Source organism: Pleurodeles waltl, chromosome 6 (genome assembly GCF_031143425.1).
Source record: "Pleurodeles waltl isolate 20211129_DDA chromosome 6, aPleWal1.hap1.20221129, whole genome shotgun sequence".
In the NCBI taxonomy this organism is placed as follows: domain Eukaryota; kingdom Metazoa; phylum Chordata; class Amphibia; order Caudata; family Salamandridae; genus Pleurodeles; species Pleurodeles waltl.
The window spans coordinates 831,566,201-831,591,047 of record NC_090445.1 but is presented as its reverse complement, the minus strand read 5'-3'; the positions used below and the strand labels follow the sequence as shown (position 1 = coordinate 831,591,047).

The 24,847-nt window shown below is 41.3% G+C and overlaps 1 protein-coding gene across 1 annotated transcript in view; it reads right to left on the bottom strand.

The window, feature by feature from the left end:
• The window catches only part of SLF2 (SMC5-SMC6 complex localization factor 2), a 393,983-nt gene that overhangs the window by 288,433 nt on the left and 80,703 nt on the right, over positions 1-24,847 (bottom strand). The window contains exon 7 of the mRNA XM_069239517.1: positions 9,490-9,606. Coding sequence (XP_069095618.1) covers positions 9,490-9,606 — 117 coding nt within the window. The remainder of the gene's footprint in view (positions 1-9,489; positions 9,607-24,847) is intronic.

Sequence of the window (24,847 nt, the reverse complement as noted above, 5' to 3'; positions counted from 1 at the left end):
GCTCAGAACACTATCCCCCTTTACAGTAACATACATTTTCCCAAAGATTGTGTTTGTCTGGAAAGAGATTTCGGCTTCAATGTAACCTCTTAAATCAATAACTTGCCCCCCATAAGCTCACGGAACATCAGGGTCTTTCAATTCAACCTTGTGACTCAGCTGTTCGTCAAATAGATCGTTGGATATCAAAGTCAACCATGCTCCAGAGTCGAACAGTACTTCAGATGTAACACCTAAAATAGTAACAGTATCCTTCGGGTGCTTTTTCCTTTCAGCGTTCGTTGTAACCGATAATATGCAATCTTCTACGACTTGCACCGACGTCAGACTCTTGTTAGAGTTACAGCACTTAGCAAAACGTCCCTTTTTGTTTCACAATTTGCAAGTCATATTGATCACAGGACACTTCCTGTATGATGCATAGTGGCCACTATTCCCACAACAAAAGCACCTTGCATCCTTGAATCTGACCCACTGTCCTTGATCAGCTTTATCTTCCACTCTATCGCCATCTGCTTCTTTCCCTCGGTTTTGTTCTTTTCTTGTAGTAATTTTATTTATCCCAACATTCTTCCAATTTTCTAGTTCTTCAAAACAAGCTAAGGTGTGCCCCACACCCTTTGCTAATATAATAACTTCCTGCAGAGATGGATCATCCTTGCTCCACAGCTCTTGCCTTATTTTGTCACTTAAACACCTCAACATAAACTGGTCTCTGATCCGCTCATCAATAGTACTCCCAAACTTACAAGTAGATGCTAATTTCCTTAGAGCGGTAATGTATTCTTCAGTACTTTCGCCAGATTTTTGCTCTCTCAAGACGAAATGAAAACGTTCTAAAATGGTACTAACCTTGGGTAAGAAATGTAGATCTAGTTTCTTCAAGCATATTTCAATTTCATTTAGATCTGTACCTTCATCACCTGGGTCCAGCAGATTTTCAAAGATTTCTTGCTCTTCACGCCCAAACAGTGCATAAGTAAAGCTGTTTTCCTCTCATTAGACAGGTTAGTACCACACACCCTGGAGTAATGAAGAAATGTTTTTTTCCATTTTGACCATTTTATGGGTGGTTCTCCCGGGATAGTTAAGAAAAAAGGTGGAGGTGAAATATTTTGCATTGTACTTCTAAAATACTTTTTAAAGTCTAAACAGCAAAAACAATTATGGAAAACTAAAACAAAACTTTTGCACAAATATTTCTTGTAAAAAGACACAGTATTTGTAAAGAATCCTATACACTTTGTTTCAGTTTCAATTCAGTTTCAGTTTTGAAAGTAAAACGTCAAAGTTCTGTATCTGTCGGTGTTTTCTTCCAACAAAAGCGGTTATTTTGTTAGGATATACCCCTTGTTTTACTTTCGAGTACACTTTCTGATGAACACGGGAACTGCTGCTTGCGTTTATGTATAACTTCAAACGAGCTCGCCTGCGTGTGCAATTTGAAGTGTGGATTCTGCCGGAAAACAAATGATGAACGCGTGATGCTGGGAGTTTGCTGAGCGGAAAACGCGCTGTAGTTGAGCGCGAGCAAACAAATAATGCATGTGTGGTGACAGGAGACACACGCGCGTGAATGAGCATGAAGAGGAATCCTCTGGTTGAAGTGGGTGCGCGGCACTAGCAAGAGAGCGGCAAGTATAGTTTTGAATATAAATGATTCCGTGCTTAGCAATCAGAGAAAACTGAAGTAAAAAGTGAGGCAGAAATAAAATTGGGAATATGCTCACCAGCACCAGCATTAGATGTTGAAGGAGAAAGATTTATTTTTTAATGTCCTTAGTTCAACAAAAGATAGAATGTTCCTCGATGGGCAAAATGTTCCTCAATGCTAATCCCAAGGGGTATGACAATAGTATATGTGTTAGGATGCTCCAATGGACCCTCGTCACCAAATGTAAAGATGAAACACGATCCAAAATGAGATGTAGGTTCTTTATTTAGCGCATCCTATCCACCTGCAATCACAGGACATCCATCTCTCTTCTCAGTCTCCAGCAAATGACTTACAACACTCCACACTCTAATGGGAGGTCAAGAGTGACATCAACCTTGGGAATAGAATCCCTTACATTCTACCATCTGCTGAGATGCCATGAGAGACATCTACCACACAGTGTCCAATACATGTATTTAAAATGGCTTCCCTGTTCACTTACTATGTCTAAGAATCGACAAAGACAAAGGAGGGGCATATTTGCTCATGCAGATATGCCCTAACCTGTAATATAATGCAATCTGCCTTAGGGGTGTAAGACCTGCTGTACAGGTGACTTACAAGTATTTCAGGCAGTGTTAAGGGACCCAATTGTGTGCCATTTTGTGTTTTCACTTGTTGGAGCACCTTATCACGCAGCCTGCAGTTGCAGTCTGCATGTGTTTGATGCTGGGTCCCTTAGAGTGGCACAAGCTGTGCTACATCTCTTGAGGGACTCTTTAGTTCCCTGGCCCTAGGTACCAGAGGCACCATTTACTAGGGACCTACAGAGGTGCTAAAGGGCCTGGCCACTTGGGGATCAAGTGACCAGATCTCCTGCTTTAGGGAAGGAACACTGGCACTGGGGATCTGGTTAGCAAGAATCCAGTGCACATTAGTCAAAGCTGCATCAAAAACCAGGCAAGAAATGTGGGGCTTCTGCAACCAGAACCCACTTTCCTACACTTGGCAAGTTGACATTGACATGCACTCTTGTGTACAGAGAGCCTGCCACATGGCAAGCGACCAGCAAGATCCTAAGCGCTTCTACCCAGTCACAGAATCTCAGAGCTTCTAGATAGCAAAGATAAGACCCTCACACCAGCCTGTTTTGACACCCAACATACTGCAGCTGTGTTGTCTGGCAAAATCTGACCAGATCAGGAACAAAGTGTGGGCATAAAGGCTTTTATTGCAAGGCGAAACATCTACAGTTCAAGTACGTTTGTGTGCTGAACCTGTTCATCTGAAGGCCAGAGGCCTTCAATCTCCAGTCCCTCCAGCTGTAGTCCCCCACCTTATGGTCACCACATTGGTGACTGTAAGCAATGGGGAGAAGGCCTATTCTTGTGAGAAGTTCTTGTCTACTGATCACCAGGACAAGAGAGAATGCCCCTGTATTAAAACCACTGCATATTTAGGCACTAGTCGAGAGACCTCATGTACCATCATGCAAGTGTGACCAGCATGAGAGGAGGAGACAATGCCTGTAAATATGTTATGCATAGTACTGCTCCTTTGAACAGGAAGCACCAAGAGAGCTCCAGCAGTGACTTGAGCAGGTTGACAAAAAAGTCCAAGTCTAACAGCAGGGATGGTGTGGCCTGCAGGTGTTCAGATATCAGCTGCAGAGAGCCCTCTATGAGCAGTCAATCATCAAAGTACAAGAATACAGACGTGCTTAACATTTGCAGATGCGCTGCAACCACTGTCATTCCTTTGGTGCAGGCTCTGGATGCCAATGTCAATCAAGCCGGGAGGTCGGCCAGTTAGCAGTGAGTGGCACCTGCCATGAAACACTGGTACCTCCTATTCGAATGAATAGGATTGGTATGTGGAAATACACATCCTGCAAGTGCAGGAGCACCACCCAGTCTTCCAATTCCCATTGCAAAAAGCCTCTGTGCAATGGACAGCATCTTTAACTTTTTGTTGCAAAGAAACAAAAAACGTTCAACAGCCTAAACTCTATGATGATATGTAATGTTTTGCTTAATTGCAGAGCGCACTATCTCCCTGGAAGGCATCCTGGTGCTGAGCAGGTGTGAGTCTAGCCAAACCTAGGACTTAGTTGGACTACAAAAAAGCCAGGTCTTCAGCTTTTCAAGGAACTTAAGAAGTGAGGAAGAAACCCGTGTGGTGGCAGGCCACTCCATGCTTTAAGAGCAATGTAGGAGAGAGCTCGACCACTGGATCTAGCTCTCGGTATCAATGTGCAAGCAGAAGTCCAGACGATCAGAGGGGTCTGGAGGGTTTGTGACAGCAAGTATGCTTCATTTCATTCATTCATTCAAAAAAATAAAAAAATAAATTGAGGTAGACTGGGACAGTACTATACAGGGCCTTGAAAAGGTGGCTGTGCTTGTTTGTGTATGGGGAACCAGTGAAGTTGCTGCAGGTGTGGTGTGATGAGAGTTTGGCTTGGGAGGTAAAACGTTATTCTGGCCACTGAGTTCTGAAAGGTCTACAGTCTTCTTACGAGTTTTTGTTGATCCCACAAAGAGGGTGCTGCTGTAGTCCAGCTTGCTTGTGACCAGGGCATGTATGACAGGTTTCCGGGTACTGATTGGAATCCATTTGAAACTCTTACTTAACATCTTCAGGGTATAAAATCATGACCGAGGACGATCCAGAGGATCTTGGCACAGTTGGGTGTTGGTCCTAGCTGTGATGGCCACCAGGTGGAGTCCCCCAGTGAAGTGCTCTTCCCAAAGATCGCAAATTTGGTCTTTACAGTGTGCAGCTTCAGACTGTTGGCCTTCATCCAGTGGACAATTTCAATCATGCAGACACTGAACTTGGTCCGCTTCGGTGGCGTCTTGTCCATGAGGGAAAGAATAAGTTGCATGTTGTTGGCATAGGAGAGGAATTGGCATAGTGAGACTGGATGATGCTGGCTAGTGTGATCTTGTATGCGTTGAACAGGGTTGGGCCCCGGGAGGACCACTGCATAACTCTGATGATGAGGCCTCGAGCGTCTGATGTATACAGTACCAGGCTGACTGCCTGGGTCCTACCAGTCAAAAAGGAGCAGATCCATCGAAGTGCCTGCCCTTGGATTCCAATGTCGTACAGGTGTTGGATGAGGATGGGGTGGGAGACAGTGTCAAATGCTGCAGAGACATCCAGGAGGATAAGGACCATTGTGTCTCCTCTGTCCAGATTCATGCAGATGTCGTCTGTTGTGCGATGAGGGCAGTTTCCGCTGCTGTGCATGTGTCTGAAACCAGACTGAGCAGTGTCAAGAAGATGGTGGTTGTTGAGTTATTCAGTGAGGCATCTGTTGATGATTTTCACTAGGAACTAAGCCAGGAATGGTAGTAGGGAGATTGGTCTGTAGTTGGTGAGCGTTAAAGGGTCAAGTAGGGTTTCTTCAGCAATGAGAGGCCAGTCGTCAGCTTTCAAGAACCTGGGAAGGTCACAGAAAGGGTAGAGGCATTCAGAATGGGTATTAGCATGGCTCTGATGACATAGGAGGCAGTCCTCTGAAGTAGCAGTGTTGGGTGGCAGAGGTCGAATGGGCCTTTGAGTGGATGCCCTTCATGGTGGCAGCAGTTTCTTCCGGGGCTATGAGGGGCCATGTGGTTAGCATTGGTTCTTTGGGTAATATCAGGAGGCATTTGGCAAGGTCTACGGAGTGCAGCTGATGGATGAAGTTGTTGTAAATGGCAGTGATTTTGTTACTAAAGAATTGAGAAAGATTGTTGCAGAGGTCCTGCGACTGGGTGATAGAGCTGGAGACAGTCGTAGAGGAGGTGAAATCCTTCACAATGGCAAAGATTTCCTTTCTTCTGTTGATGCTGGCATAGATGTGGTCCATCAGAGCGCCACCGCCTGGGTGTCCAGATCATTTGATGTTAGTTTCAGGGCGGATTTGAACGTGCTTCCGTCTGTGTTGTCCCGGCTCATTCTCCATTTGCGCTCCAGTTGTTTGTAGCGGCGTTAAATCAGTTTGAGTTCCTTCATGAACCAACCAGCTTAGCCTCTTCTTTTAGAGACCGTTTTTGTGAGAAACCGGTGAAGTCACTTTCTGTGCAGACAGACGCAGAACCTTCTTACTAAACAGAAGGTACCAGGAGTATTACTCCATGCCCAATTTCCTCTTATCAGACCAATAACATTGCTCCTTTATGCAACAGGACTAATACCTCCTGTTGCAGAATCCGAGGGTGATTTTCTGACTGAAGAGGCTCTGCTGTAGGATTTGGAGTGAGTGGCTGTTGAAAGGGAAGGGACATATTCCCCTTTCAATAATTTGCAAAACTTACTGGTTCCTTGTATTGATCTTCCAGGAATGCAGAAAGGACAATGTCCTCTCTCCAGCAAGCTATGTCTTTTCCCTTTGCGTGGGGAAAAGTTTAATAGGGTTACCAGGTAGCACAGGACAAGTAGAACTTGTACTTCTGGGCCTATTTGCCACTTCTACATGTATTATCGGCGACGGTGGTCGGGCAGTTGGACTGGATGGTAAGGCTAGAGTTAGCAAAAAGGAAACCCTTATTGAGTAGCAACAAAACTGCTGGTACCATCAGTGAACGTTTTGGGCTGGGGATGCCAACAAAGAATGAGACAGTTGCTCTGCCTAGCTTGAACAACTCCAGGGGCTACTCGACTTTCCCCCTAAACAGGGGAGAGGCATCAAATTGTATATCCATGAGGCTTGTCTGTATACCACTGGAAAATAAGAACAACCTCAACCAAGTGTGCCCTTTCAGGGCAATGAATGATCCCATGGCGCTTTCAGATGTTCTGGTAGGCTTGGTACCACCATGCTAGCCTTTTTCCACAATATGTGGATGTACGTTGCCATTAAATAGGTGGTGTTCACAGAGAGCAGGACAAGAGTCCCTGCTGAAAATAAATTCTTCCCAAAGGCCTAAAGCTGCTTAGACTCTCTCTGGGTTCTGCTAGGAGCAGGAAGGTGCTTGCATCACTAAGCTCTGCTGAGAGGGAGGTTTCAGCAAGGTATATGGATTCACTGGAATCGAGCTGTACCAGCGGACAGAAGATGGCTAGTCCTAAGCTACCTTGATGCGTTCCAGTAAGGCCTCATTAAAAGTAGCAGCAGTTCTGAGGCATCGAGGGAGGTTGCAATGCCCCAGTCAAGAGAACTGACGTAGCCTCTATGGTGGGTAATAGCTTCATCACTTATGCTGCTTTTACTGGAAATGCGCGGAAAGAGGCTTCTTCAGGAGCTGCCAGCAGAAAGAGGTACCCGATCTCAGTTTCAGAGAGGAGTCAAAATTACTGGAATTTTTTTGAGCCCAATAGTCAGCCATGTCAGAGGATGCAGGAGGTAGTAACTTGTAGCTTAACTGCTATTATCATATGATGCAAATTATTTCTGGCATCTGACAATGGCCAGAATGAGATCCAAAGAGGACATCCATCGCCTGCCAGTACTGCTGTTGCAGAGTATGCTCAGATTGGGATTCCTTCCTTTAGCCACCCTTCTCAGCCAATCAACATGCTTCCTTGTGGATCTTGTCTTCAGGCCATGATCATAAGGAGAGGCTGGCACTGGAGAAAACTCAGGTTTTGGCATTGGTGGCACCAACAGAGCAGGCACTGGCTTAGGTCTTGGTGCTTAGACAGCTCAAGCTAGTATCAACATTGTGCCTAGGGAAGGTCTCTGGTGCAGAAGGGCACAGAAGGCGAGTTCGCTGGCTGTAATCCAATCGGATCCCTGAACAGAACTACGGAACTAGCTGGAGCCCCAGAAGTGACTGCTGCATTAATGAAGATTGCCATCAGAAGACGCTAGAAACTCCGGTTGGGATGGGCTAGGGCCATGTACCGCGATGAGGCCAGTGTCAGCAATAAGGCTAGAGGAGGAGCTGCCAGTCGAGTGTTCTGGGGTGGAGTAATGTCTACCAACTCGTTGAGGCAAACTACCACATGAGTGGAAGAAACATTGAGTGGTACAGCCTTCCCTCTCCTCTTCGTATGCTTCCTCTTTGCCTTGCATGACTTGAAAGAGGGAGAAGAGCAGAACTTCAAGACTGACCTCAACCATGAATGTCACTGGTCTTGATGCTTGTCGGCCCTAAGCACAACAGGTAGACCTCAAGCAGGTCAAAGATGTTCATGACAGGCAGGGCTTAAACTACTTATATTTCTTAGGTGGTGACATCTTTAAGCAGTGCACACTTTGTAAGAACCTGAAGGGGAGGGGTGGGGGGATATCTGATGGTGACCAACACTGAATCCGCAACAAAGGGCTTTGAAAAAAAGGTAAAAAAAGAATGGGAGTTAGGGTGCACAGTGGTGCTATATGGATCCAGTTAGGTCACAAATGTGCAACTTCCAGCTTTGAACTGGAACAAGTGCCACCTACAAACACAGGAGAGATACTGCAAAGTTTCCAGATATATTGAGTTGGACACCTGGACCTAATCAAAATGTGAGGGATCTGCATGTGGAATATCCACCAAAAATTTATTTTGAAGACTAGTCTTATATTTAAAACCATCAATTATGTAGATTACAGTTACAATTTTATATGCTAAATTATACAACTGAGCAATACCCATTTTTGTGGGAGTAAATCTCATGTATAACAGAAGTCAACATGACGTCGGCCTCCTTAAGAAACAACAGAAATAAATTGTAGAAATTCCGCTGTCTGGGGGATTGGAACCCAGCATTAGCCTTAACAATTCAACATTTCTACAGACAGTCTCCTATTTATATACATATATATGAAACAAAACACACAACATTTCCTTTAGCCACTTTAGAAGCTCTTCTACATTTCATAAATTGTATCCACAAGCTACAGTCTGTAAGACGTTTTTGTCTGAGCAGTTCAAGCAGTGATGAAATAACTGTTCTACTGGGTTGCTGAAGTGTGAGAAAATGCAACATCCATCATTTTAACCACAGCACAACCTCTGTTGTACTATCAATGCCTTTCAACCTGACTTTGCTACAAAATTACCATCTTTGTGGTACAGTTGGGAGAACCCATATGGCTTGTAATTCACTTAATAGTCCAGTTCCCCTCATACCTAGCACGAAACTGATCAAACATGACAGGGGCATGACTGTACTGCTTGTTAGTATGGTTATTTCACACCAAGGCAGATTTTTTCAAAACTGAGAAAATTTCACTATAGGCTCTGGGAGCCGCAGTGAGGTTAGAAGGGAAGATGAGGATTCTACAAACACAAGAGGGTATTCTGTAAGGCCAATACAGTCAAGCACACACCATACCAAGAATACATAACAGCAGCCAGCACCAACAAGCCACAAACTATATTAGGTCAAATTAGCTACGACACAGTCAAACCTCAGATTTTATGGACAAAATAACATTAAACCGCTGGATAATTTTGCCTGGAGACAATTGTACTCATGACCAATCACCATCACTGGCAGGCTTGGATCACAAATAGTGTACATTTGTGCAAGGTTATTACTTCCCATTTCCGCTATAAGAAATTTTGTGGACTGCTACTAGTTACAATATAGAAAATAAAATGGTAAAATATGCAATCTCTCAATTCAAATTAAGCTTAATCATGCACAGACACAAACATGAACTAGTTTCATACTATTTTGTCAAATGGTTCAATGGATCCTTATTTGCGGTTTGCACTCAGAATCTCATATCCACCAAAGACTCAGTCCCCTTCTTTCTACCTACATGATGAACAGGAGGCAGATTCACGTGTGAACTACACTTAAAGCTTTCATTATGCTGCTAAAGTTGTGGACCTTCATCATACTCTTTAAATTCACATACATCAGGTATTAATCAGAAAACTTTAAATAAAGTAACAATCATCAACCTATGCTCTTCGGAAAGTGTCCCCTCCTCATCTGTGTTCGGTTCGTCTGCAAATGGGCAGAATATGCCCATTCCCTGTTCGATGTCGCCCTTCAATTTCTGCTCCAGATCATCTAATCTGTGGAACAGGAAAGAAAAGGTGAATGTCATAAGCATAGAAAATTCAGGGTATGTAGTTTAAACAGGGATAGCACTAGCAAGACAAAAATTTAGATTAGTTGGTATATGAATGGAGTCTAACTGTAGTGTTAGACTAGAACAGTGTTCATAACTTGGGGTCCGTGAGACCTACTCAAGGGACCCTTGACTGATTTACAAAATTAAATAATATTATAATGAATTACAATTATTAATGTATATACAAATATAGAAGCAAAACTGAAATAAGGGGGAACTTTCTCTATATTTGATTGTGAATCAAACAAAATATTTCAAAATGCGAGCGCTGGTTTGAGGTATACTGGTTTTTGTATTTTTTTTTGCATTGTTTTAAGTTCAAATCCTAGACACTGCTAGGGACAGAGGCCGATCAAGTTTCAATAAGGACTCAGTGGGGATCCCCCAATTCAAGTAATGATTCAGTGGAAGTCCACAGAAACCAAAACGTTAAGAACCGCTGGACTAGAGCATTTAGTTATATATGCAGATTTGCAAGTTCTGCTTATGAAACAGTTGCCTCATGCATTCTTCAAAATATACAGATAAGAAATAGTGTATGGGTCTTCAAAAGAAACAAGTATATAAACAAAGGGTACAACATTTAAATTGATTGATTACTACAAACGGCATACCTTACCCCAGGACATATAATTAGGTATTCCCACACTGTGGATGCGACTTGCCCGCAATGCAGGAAGGTTGGAGCTGAGCTTAAAAACATGATTTGGGGCTGTCCTCTATTAATGGCTAACAAGGAGGAGGTCACAACATTGGTACCAGATACTATTGCCAAAGACGTTCCATGCTTGCTGAGCCACAGTGTACTAGGTTGGTTCCCTCACACCACTAAAAAGGTCACAACCAGATTTCAAGAGCTGGCCTGGTGGTGGTGGTGGTGGTGGTGGTGGTGGTGGTGGTGGGGGGGGGGGGGGTAGGGGGTGATGGGGGCTTCAGGGGAAGCTCAAGCTCTTTGCGAATTATGAGTGCAAGGTACTCCTTAGAGAGGCCAGGAAGGGACCATGCTCTATGGAAGTGGCCCAGGCCTGGAGGCGCTGATAGATTGCCTAAAGGAGCCTGATATGCGATACAGGGGGTCTTGGAGGGGGACGGGGAGGGGGGAGGGCAAACAGCAGGTCCCAAAATGTACCGCAAATGTCTTGGCCAGTCTGGAGCAACCAGAATCATTATCAGAAAAAAAACACTGCTTGTCTTAAATCTCCAGCTGTACCTTAAATTACTGAGCCCAAACTTTTTCCAGAAATAGTGGTACACATTTTCACAAGGAACAGTGTCCCAGTTTTAATTCCACTCAACTTTGTTTGGTCATAAACAAAGCCAAGAGAGATGGGGCTCCAGGTCCGAAAGCCCTTGCAACAAAGCCTTAATTCTGCTGTATAACAACTGATTGAACACTGGAACCTTCCCAGAAACCTGGAGAGGCGCCATAGGTTACTCAATGTATAAAACTGGAATCCAGCAACTATAAGATGTTCGCCCTTACAGACATTGAAGCAAAGTTCTTCTCCAGCTTTCTGCCCAAGGACTTCAAAGCCTGGGCAGACCAACTTAGCCTTGTTCCATCAAATCAAGCCAGCTTTTGTCCAGGAATAAGACAGGCTTTCGCCCAGGGAGCAGGTCTACACCAAATCTCATGGCTATATCAGTTATAATATCCTCTAGCATTACAAAGACCCTCTGCATGTGTTGTGGACTTGAAATCCACATTCAACAAGATTTTGAGAAGTACTCTACAGATAGGAAGGAACTGTTGGGGAATACACCACACACATATACACACACACACACACACATATCTACCTGAGTGAGAGGAAAGCTAGGAGACAGCTCAATAAACACAAAGCAAATTCCAACATAGGATGGATTAAAACAAGGTTGGGTATTGGCTCTGCTTTTATTTAAACTTTTTACTGCTGATCAAAATGGCATATTGAATGCAAATGCAAAAACACCACTTCCTGGGCGAACCTTAATCAAACTGCTAGCCTGCAATATGCAGAAGATATAGTACTCCTTAGCATGATGAATACCTGCATTCTCAATTGACACAAGGAATAGCGGGATGGAAATGAATACTCAAAAAACACTAAAGTCTTGCTTTTTGGCCCTCAACGTAATAAAAACGTTGGTTCTCAAAGAAGAAATTGGTAACAACCTAAATTTACTTAGGAGTAATTTTAACAACCAATACAATTTCAAACAACAACTTCAAATGCAAAGACAAAAAGCTAAATCCGTAATCTTTGCATTCAAACCTCTGTATACCAAACTGTGTGGCCCCTCACTTGTTCCCCTTATTAAAATAATTCATTTTCAGCTAATATTGGCACTCAGCTGTGCAGCAGATTCACATCACTTGGAAACCTTTCAACCTTTCAACCCAACGTTTATAGGTGCATATTTACACAGCAACCAGATTCACAGGCACAGATTACCCACAGAATATTTGATCACGTATAACAAAAAAATCAGCTTGCCAGCAAGCATTCATTAAAATTTGCAAAAATTTACAACAAGCTTTTAAAACTTCTTAATTTCTTGCTTGGGGGCAGAGGTTACCGGAATTAAAAAGAATGCATGTTTGCTTCTCTTTTGTTTTCCCTTTGTATTTCCGACTTCCATACTTATCTAGAACATACAGACGGTATACCACCAAAATTAGGAAAACAATTAATAACACATTTTAGGTTTGCAGATTACCCCTCAGCTAGAGGACTCCAAACTCAGTTATCAAGACTGCTTGAATTTATCTTGAACTTTTTCATGATCAAACAAAAATAAAAGTAAAGTAATGTTTTGGGAAATACTATAAGAAAAAAATATGGAAAATTGTCTCAGTACAAATTAGCACTGTAGTAAGAATCCTAGTGTGAACGTAGACAAAGTAAAATAGAGCCTGCACATTCAAACAAGAAACAACGTTGAAGTAGTAATCAATGCTATAAAAAAATTCATAAGAATCTATGGAGGAAGGGCAAATTGATCAATCAATTGAAGTTTTCAACCCAAAAGTAATTCCATCATTGCTGCACAGATCACAGATTTTTCATTTAAAAACAATCTCCAACCTGAATACCATACATATGCAGGTGATACATTTTTTGTTTAATCTCCGGTAGGCAACTCCTCAAAGCCTGCTATGCTTACCACATGAAGTGCTCACTATGAGCCCTTCATAAGGCAGCAATAGAAAATTATGTCTGAGACTTTAACACAGCTAAAGCAGCCTCCCTCAAGTGGCTTATTTTTGAAGATCCGAATACAAACACAGAAAAAATGGAAGTCTAAAACTCTGGTTATTAAAGAACTTATCGGAGGCACAAAAACTACCCCAACTAAAAATCTCAGGAAGTTGCCCAAAGGTACTCGGAAGTGAGAAATAATTCTCTACTGAGTAGTAGTATAGAAGAAGACCTTTCGGTATCATTGAAATAACAACATATAGGTTTGGTTTTAGACTCCTACGTCACTATAAAACAACCATATATCACTTCTCATTTGGTAGGCCATGTAAAACTGACATTTTCAAGATTTAGATTAATGTATATTCTAATCTCCCAATTTGAACGATTGTGAAATTCCACCTGCTTCAATGTATTGGGATGTAGGTTATGTGGCTATAAGGGAGAATCAATAGGGCACATAATCTGTCTGTACCTGAAGCTTTAGGATATTCAGAAGACATTTGTATTGAAACATTTTAGAGAATTTAACATGAGGACAATAAAAGAGGCTGTAAAATTCTGTTTTAATGATGTTCACAGCAATTCCTTTTTTGGTAATCTTATGAAATGTTTTGATCAAATATACCTTTATCTTAAGCAAATGAGATAGTGACCTTATCTTTAATACATCTACGGATGCAAAATCTTGAAATAACTATCAGATCTTTTTACAATTGTAATGAATTTGTATTTTATTTTTTTTATTATAAAGGGGGGTGTTTTTAAGGGAAATGTCAGATTTAATATTTTTTATGTTCAAGGTTTTTATTCTAATCAGTGACTTACACAGTAAAGTTACAAGGGGACCTGACTGAATGGGGGTGGGTGGGGCTAGTCCTGTTCCAAATGTGCAAGACTGAGACATACAACCTGAGCTTAACAACACACATCACCTTCTAATTGCTAGCATGCTCAATTCACACTTCCCTTGTGTCACCAGTTGACCAATCACATCAAAACTAATGAGCATTAGAACTTCATTACCTGGAATGTGAGAGGCCTAAATAATCCCAGGAATATGAAAAGTGATATATTATTTAAAGCATAAAGAGGTAAATATGGACTTGCTCCAGGAGACCCATTTGACCCCCATTCCACTTGAATGACAAATAGAAATATAGCTGGGTAACAGTGAATTATGGAGAGGTTTTTCATTGAGGGGTTCTGAGTGACATTAAAAACAAAGTGAAGCTCAATGATATCACTCATAACGGTAAAATGAAAAACATCCCTGTAATTCACTTTTTTAACCATCTATAACTTTGTTATTTATGGCCCCCAAATCATTTGCCCCCATTTTTATTTGCCTCTGCTTTCAACTGCTATTCAGGTGCGGAGGAGTGATGGGGAAGCCATACACAGCATGGTCTCCCCTCCCTGGCCCGTGTGTGAAAAATAAGAACCTTAACCAACCGTAGCAGTACCTAGCACCGGGCAGGCTCTTTGAGAGTCTTGTCAGCCTGGCCTGGACTGGAAGGCCTTTATGGCATAGCAATAGTGGGAAACAAGTTTTTTTTGTTTGTTGTTTTTTTAAATCAACTGTTGCTATGTCATAGCAGAGAGTTACCAGACTTAGAATCTGGTGTAAACACTGGAGGGTTTCTATGAGAGTCTAAGCATAACACATAGAATTATAGATGGATAACAGTTACAAGAATGTTTTTCACTGAGGCGTTCTCAGTGATAGCAAGTAGACAACAAGATCTAAATTAGATCTGTCTATGATGTCATTCAGAGCCCAAGGCCTTTATGACATAGCAACAGTTGGTAACGAGTTGTAGTATCAAGTGTTGCTACATCATAGCAATGGATTAAAAGATTTAGAATCTGGTGTAAATGATAGAATATCCATTTGTTAAACACGCATAACAAACAGTTATATAGAAAATGGGTAGGACTAAGAGTGGCCTTCTCAAGTTCGTTGTATGTTAGAGAAATCACCATAACTATAATACTGGATACACAGTTCCACTCTAAAAGCACAGCAGTAGATGCTTTAGGCACATAGGTTATATTTCAGAGCATCTTGGATAAGAAACACCTGACAATTGTCAATACTTATGGCCTAAATAATGACAACTCCAAATGTTTTAATTTCCTATTGGGTAAAATTAAGGAAATAGAATTGAAAAAACATTAATCTCGGGAGGGGATATCATCACAATATTTGTGCCTCATGAAAAGATAGCATATAAACAACCAGAAGCAAACTGCAGCGAGTATGTCCATGGTGGGAATAACATAAGAAGGGGAAGTCAGTGAAATATGACAAACTAGATACATCCCTGAGAGAGGGTTCATACTACACCGCTACCCACAACGTGTGTTTCACACTCAACTATTGGTTAACAAACAAAGACGTACACACAGATGGAGGCAGACAACCCTATCAGATCATTCTCCAGTTATACTGCACCTCAAGATTCCCAGCACTCACAGCCAGGAATATTTATGTTGATTATCACAGAGAACGCCATTAAACAAAGTCCTTAGACAGGAAATATGCACAGAAATAAAAAAAATACTTTGATAATCAGAAGATCGTAGAGTCAACAGCAACTCTATGAAAAGCCTTTTAAACGGCTATTAGAGGGCAACTTATAGCAGAACAACATGGAGAGCTAAAGACCTTATGCCAACACATACTGCCACTGAAGCAAGACAGAAAACCCCTAGAAACACAGCCTGTCCAATGGGAAAACATGGCGATCAGGGAAAACATCAGGAAAAAAGTTAAGGAATATAATGAAATAGGGGAGAGGAAGGTCAACTACTTGGAAAACTACGCCAAAGCCTAAGCGTACAGTGAAGGAGGGAGACCAGTGAAAATTCCTTGACAAAAACAATGTAATCTCCATAAATACTAGCAGCGGCAGCCTCAAATACGAGAGAGAGGAATTGAGGAAGTATTCATAAAATGTATTGAGACTTATATTCTTCACAATACAACATTGAACAGGCACACATCCAACAGGACCTAGAAACACAACCATTGCCTCACTAAACAATGCCCATCAAGAATTTCATCACTGCCCATTACATTAAAGCAGTGTTTCCCAAACTGTGGGTCGCAAGCCAATTTTTGGTGGGTCATAAAAGTCTAGGCAATAAATAAAGATGCTATTAAATCTGTATTTATCTTGCCACTTTTGTTGCTCATCAAACTCGGGAGGTCAAATGTGAGTCTGTGTCTTCTTACAAAACTGCTTTAAAAAAATTAAAAAAAATACAAAAACACACATGGGTATTGGTGTTTCAAACACCCCACTTTGAAGATATTAAAGTGGATCATGCGTCAATATGGCTGTTGTACTGACAGTGTGAAAGGCTGTAGGCGGTCATTTTTTGTAACACACAAAAACTTAAATATGTCTCAAGGAACTGTACACACTGAGCAGTTAGGAAAGCAAAAACGAAGCACATTTTTTGTAATTCTGAAGCGTGACAGAACAACAATTTTATCTGTATCAAAACAAATAAAGTCATTTTAGTGGGTGAAGCAAAAATTAAATATTGTGAAACCCGACGTCACCACAATATCATTTGTGTGTAATATAGTTTTATCGGTAAAACTGTGTCTGTTCCAATTTAGTTGCCACTTCAGTGGACGTTGTGCCATCTGTAAATGACAGTGTGCTGCCACACAATGCTTTAGTTACATTAAAAATTAATAAATAACGCCTGCCTCCTGTTCATTAAAGCTAGGTAGATAGCAAACGTTTCTCATTCTAAAAAGTAAGGCATGGCTCTGAAAGGTTTGGGAAACACTGCAATAGAGGGAATCAAAGTGACAGTACATGGCCTTCTGAATGGCAAAGGCCCAATATCCAATGGCCTTCTACTGAACTGTATAAGATCTACTCTGATCTGTTAGTCCCACAATTACTGGAAATCTTTAATGAAGCTATTGATAAAGGCTGCCTTCCCCTTCGCAAAGACTTTCTGATAGTTATTCTGAAACATACAGACAGCTGTGATTCATACAGGCCTCTCTCACTAATCAATTGTGACACTATAATATTTGTTTAAATCTTTGATAGTAAAATACTTCTGATACTGCACAAAATAATAGGTGGATTTTATCCCTAGTAGGTCAACCTTGCACAAATTACTAACCATATTTACAGTCCCATACCAGCTTAAACTGCGGCCATCGCTGAAGCAGTCTTTTTGCATATTATCAAAACGTTTGACTCCCTACAGTGGACCTATCTTCTGACAGTGTTGCACTGTATAGGCATGCCAAGACCTTTCCTGCACTTAATTAGCTATTATATATATATCTCACCAACTGTCAAACTGTATATTAGTGGCTGAATTCACCCCCTCCCCCCCCTTCTGATTTCATTAGAATGCAGAACCAGTCAAGGGTGCCTCCTATCCCCAATTTTATTTGCAATGGTGCTAGAACCTCTTGCTTCTAAACTCAGACAAAAACATATGCACTATGCCTTGAGGTTCACAGACTGATCGTTACTTGTCTTGCTCTATGTAGATAACATAATCCTCTACCTTACAAACCCTGACGATACCCTCAACACCATAATTAAGCATTTCATTTGATTTGGGAGATCTCGGAACATCCCATGGGAATGACAACTAATCCATTAAATATCAGGGTATACAACTTAGTCGCAATAGGAACAAAATTATGAGACTAAATTATGAATGTGCACTCAGCAACCCTTGAGGAACACATTAACAGGTGACTAAAATTTCGCTGACAGTGTCCGGACGTTTGGGATTAATTACAATGTTGATTCTTCCTAATTTTCTATACTACTTTGTCAATGCACCCACACCACGTAACAAAAGTTATTTTCAATCCTTCACAACTCTAATTGAATTAGCAAGGAAAACAAAATAACAAAAACTCACAACTGCTTGGGAAATACCCACTCTAGCCACTAAACAAGGGGACTTCAAGGTTCCTGATATGCAACTGTATTATTTAAGTGCACCTTGCACATTATTGGCTTAACCCAGAACACTACATTATCCAACTTGCTGTGGAAAGACTGCCTGAGAACCTCAAAAAAAAGGTACAACTCAACTGCTATAAAGATCTCATATCCATCTATTAACACACCCCATTTTCCCTGTAATCGGGTAGTAAAAAGCAGCTTCCTAACTACTCAAATTAAACATTACTGAATGGGGAGGCCTTTAATAGGAAGGACAAATCATCTTAATTGATACCTTTAAAGCTCGCTTTCAAGTTAATCCACTGGCCGTTTTCCTTTACCACAGTCCACACGTAAACAAATCACACCTGCCTTCCAACTCGAGCCAGAACCCTTGGGCCTACTGAAAAAAGTTGTGATGGCTAAAACCCCAAGAGGACTATAATCGCATTATACTGGGAAATACATAAATTGCTTTCAACACGTGATATTCCTGCAAGATGAGACATGGATCTAGGTACCTACCCTCACAGTAAAAATCTGAGAATACTGCTGCTTGCAGATGAGTGAACTCCTGCCCAGCAGCAGGCTATGAATAATCCACTTTAGATTTATTCATAGAATATCTACTATACCCCACTATTACTACACAAATGGAAACTGAAAGCCCATTCCCGATGGTAGAGAAACAAGGAGGAAGGCGAGGTGTTTATCAGCTTAGGTTGGTCATGCCCTTGAATTTTGTAATACTGGGAGTAGGTATTAAACACAATACCAACAAAATTACTGAAAACCCTACTCAGATGTCCCCAATCGCTGCCTTACTTGGTTGGGTCAAAGAAATTATTCCACTGCCCGTTCATAGTTGATTGCCTAACTAATGGTTACACAGCACTGGGGACAAGGAAGCTCCCAGACACAAACTATAGCTCACTTAACTATCTAATTGCAATGAACAATTAGAACTTGATAAGGAACTTCTTCCCGAGGCCTCTAATGCAAAGGACATTTGGTTTCCATTCAGGGAGTATCTACTCTCAAACATGGATGTAGGTGAAGACCATCCGAAACAGTGAACATAATAACTGTAGTTGTTGAGACGTGGGAAGATGTTTAAGAATGAAGTGTAAATTCCTATATTTAAGCTGTGGACTTGAACATGGATGTAATTAGAGGGTACATTGAGGGGATGCTGTATTTTGTTACAAACTTGAAATAAAGGAAATTCAATACCAATAACTAATGTGTTCTTTCTTTCTAGTTCTAGTATCATGTGGGAAAAGCAACTGTTTTATTTCCCAGCATAAAGTGATTATAGGCCTTTTGGGGTTTTACCCATTATAACTTTTTTTCAGAAGGCCAAAGAGTTCTGGTTCTAGTGAGAATGCATGTGTGATTTGTTGAAATGCCTCTATAACTCTCTCATCTTTTGTAGTTCATCTACGTCACTGTATAAACACATGGCTAATGAGATGGAGGTTCTGTGCTGCACACCAACCAGGCACCCACAATTGTTCAGCTCTCTGGATGAGGGAGGCCTTGCCACCAGTAAAAGAGCACAGAAAAAACCCTTTCCAAAAATTGACGACGTAACCTTTTTAGCATTCTTCAGTATTTTGACACAGCAGCTATGTGTCCCTAAAAGGAGAAGGATTTGAGTTCTTATTAGGCAAGGTACAGCAAGAAAGGTGGAAGTGGATTCAAGCTATTGGGATAGACCCAGATTGAAATTATTTCCATTTAAAAGCATAGTTACATTTGGTCGAGTTTGCTCTATTTTCTCAGAGCGCCTTAATGCAGTTCGGCTTCAAATTAAAGGATGAAAATTCTAGGTCCTCTACAGCCAAGCACCTAGATGAAATGATGCTGTGTCATGGTAATGGACCTACTCTTGAACTTTGTTCAGCAAACTAGGCTTCGGCTCCAATTTTATCAATAATCAGATGAACACTTTAATGGATCTGCGCACCAGAACTGTCTGGTCCATGCTAGAGTCACCAGAATAACATAGCATGGCTCTATCTTCACCATGAGCAAGGGAGTGAAAATGAGCAAATATGGAGGACAGGCATAGGCAAAACTCTTCTCTATTCTTATTGAAAATGAGTTCTTCCTACCCTCGCCACTCCCCATCCACTAAGTCCATGGGCACTACCATCTATTTGCGAGTCAGCGTTTGACATTCTGTGAAATTGTGAAATGTCCAATAGGTCCCACTATGGTGTTCCCCATACCTAAAAGACTAGTCATAGCTCTCTGCCATCTATTTTACATTCAAGAGAGCTGATCTACACCCTACTTCAAACATCGTCCATTTGTCACAGAGGTCGGGGATATGCTCCTCCGATAACAAAATAGCAGTGCTTTATTGGGTAGAACCAGAGCTATTGAGCCTTTTGCAACATTAGGAGGGAGGAACCTCTCCTGCCTGTTTTCACACATACAAAGAGTCAAAGTCTGTTCATGACCGGACATGAGAATTTCAGACTTGCAGAAGACAGGCTTTGAGGGCAGTTTCACTGCCGTGGGTTTTAGCATGTTTCTGTGTAGCAGAGTTTCTTGCTAAGAAATATGGCCTTTGTAGAGCGTTGTTACAGATGCCCACTTGAATCAACCAAAGGCATCCAATGTTAAGAATTATTTCTTTTAAGCAATTCAACATTGGACCTTAAAGATGTGAGCTCTGACTGGACACCATACCAGGACACCCTTGGATATAGAGTGATAAGCATATGATCACTCCCTTGTTTTAATGTTATTGGACTTTAAGTTCCTTTTCAATGCCTTGCATTCTGAGCTAGAATCAGGAAACATGAGGGCGTGCAACTCAAAGATGCTTTTCATCCATGTATTGTCACTTCTGCGCACATCTCAATGTACTGGCCAGGCGCATACAATTGATTTCTCTCTGCAGAATAATGTGTGATAGATATATATCCTAGGTCTGTGCTCGGAGAGTTTCCTTTTGAGTGTAAACTTTAATACATACATGTATTGTAGTTCGCTTAATTTCTATGGTTGGTGATGAGGTAGAGACCAAACGTCCACACACAGATGTATCGCTCAGTGTTTGATCGCTACTTCATTTCATTATGTTTCCCCATATATCACAAAATTGTCTGCCATCACAGAAATGTACTCACAAAAAACTTGAGGCCCAACTGCAAAGTTCTCAAGGTAACAGTGGTAATGTCCACAAACTGAAAATACCCTTGCCGTAGGTGGACAGAAATATGATCGCATGTGTCCTAGATCTGAAGTTGCTAAAAAAAAAAAAAAAATTAACTAAGCTAAGGATCGTGGAACATTTGGCAGCTACCATCTTCAATCCATATTCTGCAACTTCATGAGGTCCAGCATAGTAGGACAGTAAGATATCTGCAATGGCAGGAACCTAAAGTAAACATATTCTGTGCTGTCTCTATGATGTTCTTTATCAACTTTAGGATTTACTCTTGCGCTTCTTGCGGATGCCGATGTTCCTTCTTTGATTGTTGCCTGTGGTCGAACTCCTGTGAATGTCTAAATCAAACTATTTTCACCTGTCATTTGTTCAAGGTAACATTCTTCCATTCTGGTTAAGGACTTTGAACACTGCCCCTACCCCACTATAAGGCTTAAGAGGCAAGGTAAATTGAATGTGAAGTCATGTTTGCTTTGCTTGCTCCTAACAGCGGCAGGACGTATCTTGTTTTCTAGGTAGGTCTACCTCCATGGTTTCTCTAAATCGCCCGTATTGAGTATACAACTGGCTCCCACCATACGTTACATCCTGCCTCTACAACAACAATTACCAAGATGATATTTATACAATCCTCACTGCAGTTAGGTCAGACTCCTGAAAAATGAACTAGAGGGCAAACACTACAGCAAGCCCCATGACTTTGTTGTTAGCTTGTCTTTTTAGGGAGTCATTAACATGATTGCCAGAAATATTCAAAGGACATGTTCAGCTTCCAAGATCGGATTTGAGCCCTAAAGGAGGTACTTTTTGTCTTCAGACATTAGGGGAGCACCAGTTGCTAGTGCATCAAATCACAGGTTGCGGCATTTACAATAGCTGACAAAGTTTGCTCAGATTTCAAGATGGCTGCCACAATTTAGTGAAAGCTCGTTTAGAGATAGGGATATATCAGAACAACAGTTCCACTTACAGAGCAAGAACCACTGTTGCATTTGCAGCTTTAACAGAGGTTCAGGGAGTGGCCAACATGAAGATCCATTTTGTATCTAGTGAATCAAAATAACTGCACACTACTCAATCCTTCTCTTCATCGGTTCTCCCACAGAGTGGAAGTGTATACTGAGTTTGTGGGATATAATCACCCCTTGTCATTTCACATCTTCCTCTTAATCTCCTTTACTAAATAAGGCTTCGACTTGCCTCCCTTTGTCAATCTTCTGAATAAAGGATCATTCCTCCAACGCCTGAACTGGAACTGTTACAATGGTTTGGACACAGGCTAAATCTATTTGGAATTTGTAGTCAAGATGCCCAAGAAGTGTGGTTTGCACTCAGACCCTCATACATGGCCTGCAGGAATAGTTTTATTACAGCTGAGGAGAACAACAAGGAAGAGTTTCTGTCCCATAACTAGATGCTTCCATGGCCACACCATCACATAAGCAACAATGGGCAACCCTTGCTCTAGTACTGCACAGCAGGAATACTCTTTGCCCTGGATTTTATGCCCACCTCACCCCACACATTTGTATCACAGGGGGCCACAAAACATGAGTGTCACAAGGAAGCCCAGGTGGGTCCTACATGTCTTACTAACCAGTAGCAGTAGTTTCAAAGTAGCTGCATAGCTGTTTGCTCACAAATGAAAAAAATGTGGAATAAGTGGTAGCCGACAGCAGGATTATATCATTTTTCTTAAATTATGTTTAAATAGTACGTGATGAGAAAGACACACCAACATTTTCAACAATTATGGTAGTTTTGAACCTTGACGAGGCAGCAGGCCTCTATGAGGTGACCAAGAAGTAAACTTTAACGGAGAACCAGAGGTCTCTGCCTTAAGATATATTGCCCTTGTGACTGACATACAATTAGAAAAGCTAGGGATGATTATTTAACAGCTCAGCCTACACATTCCTGCTTATTACACCTCTACCCCAAAACCCTTTTTAAAAAAAAAAAAATCCCAGCTATGGAGCAGCAAGATTAAATATCCCCTTCCTTTCATTTGAATAAGGATTTCATAACGTATTCCCAGGGATAAATTTAGATTAACATTGGCTCCTTCTAAGTATTTGTCTAGTCTTATGGACTCTTGTTCACTTATACTGTGCACGCCCCTTTTTCCACAGACACAGTGTGAGCAGCCATGATTTTCTTTTATTTCGTCAGTAGTATTCTTTTCTTGTCCATAATGTAACAATTTATTCTGGGTTCTTTCTTTGAATAGCTAGTTAATGAACTAAGCCTTTAAGTTAAAAAAAAAAACCTAAAGTTTATACAGAATTGCTATTTGGTCTTTGTGCGAGGAGCTCATAGCTAAACTTAACTCTGTATATAAACAAATGTACAAGGCCCTTTTGTATTATGGCAAATTCTATCAATCGAATCTAAGGCAGTCTGTGAAACCATGGTAGCTACAGCTTTGCGCTGTTGTTGCATTTTAGCGATATAAATCTACTAACTCCCAGAATGATAGGATATTCAGACTTGACTTATACGAGAAGCTAAGATCAATATTGCATATTCTATTCTAGGAATGCGTGTGAAAAATGCATTCCTTAAGAAGTCTCCAAGTCTGACCACATGGAAAAATATTTTGAGGGCTAAGAAATTATAAGATAAACATTTGGCAGTAAAAAGGCTCTATATATGCTGAGGAGTGTGAACAGGGGTGTTTAAAAGAAAAACAATTTCAATAAAAGAAGTGAAAGTGGACTTACATATGTTGCACTACATGTGTGATTGGTGTTACACCCTAACTGGCCAAGGGTATGCTCAAATGGTTGTCATTTGTTCCCTGTGCCATAGGATCCAATCTATACCTCACTGGAGGACTAAAGTGGCTGAAATCAGTTTGAGATTGCTGGTTCTCTTCTACAAGGGATCTCGTCTGGCAATTCGGATGGACTGTTCCAATGAAGAATTGAGCCTGAGTGATACCGGGTATAGCAGCAGGCATAGGTGTTCCGGCAGTGACCGTCCCTTGTATAAATCAGAGTGGATTTTTTAGAGCCTGGACTACCCTGATGTGGCCCTACCATTAGTTTTTGGAGGGTTTTGATTTTCTCATTTGTGGGAATACCCATTATTTAAAGGATTAGGTATGTAATTAGGTCCTGACGAATCGCGTAAGATAATTCTTTGAAAAAGCAAGAAACATGTTGACCAACTACATAAAGTGACACAGGGGACCCTGTGTGCACTGTCTCTTTCTTACTATTCCCTATTAAGAGACATAACAACTATACCTACCTGTTTTTGGGGTATGTGGACATTATTCCACCAATTCCCCGTTTTCTGGTTTTAATCATGTCAGAGGTATCAGCATGAGAATAAAAATCATTAGTCTTTACCTCTAGTCATTTTTAACATTCTTCCTATATACCAATCCTTCACACTTTTTAGTTTTTGACCGGCTACATACGATTTTCAAAAGATCTCCGGCAAAGAGCCCCCTTGTGGGGCCCGTCAGGCATTGCAGTGCTGGCCTGACGAGGAGCTGAGCCCTATGATGAAGCATGTCACCGGATGGTGAGTGAGGGCTCTTGCTTTGAAAAATTTCGGTTTCCATCTACTGATTGGACCATCCCCTGGAAGGAAACCTTCTACATTGTTTGGAACCGTGTGTAACTTTTTTTGATTCATTGTCTAGTGGGAGCCTTACGCACGGGACCAGGAGTTTGTACTCCGAATATCCCATTTTTTGCCCCTCCTTTTGTTGTTTCTCCACTGATATGCATAACGTGGGCCTTTGTCTACAGATCCTCGGTGGGTGTACCCATGGAATAGAACGCTACAGCAAGCGATTGCCAGGGGTTAGACTTTTTGTAATCATTCCCTTCCATTCCCTTTTGTGTCACTGGCACT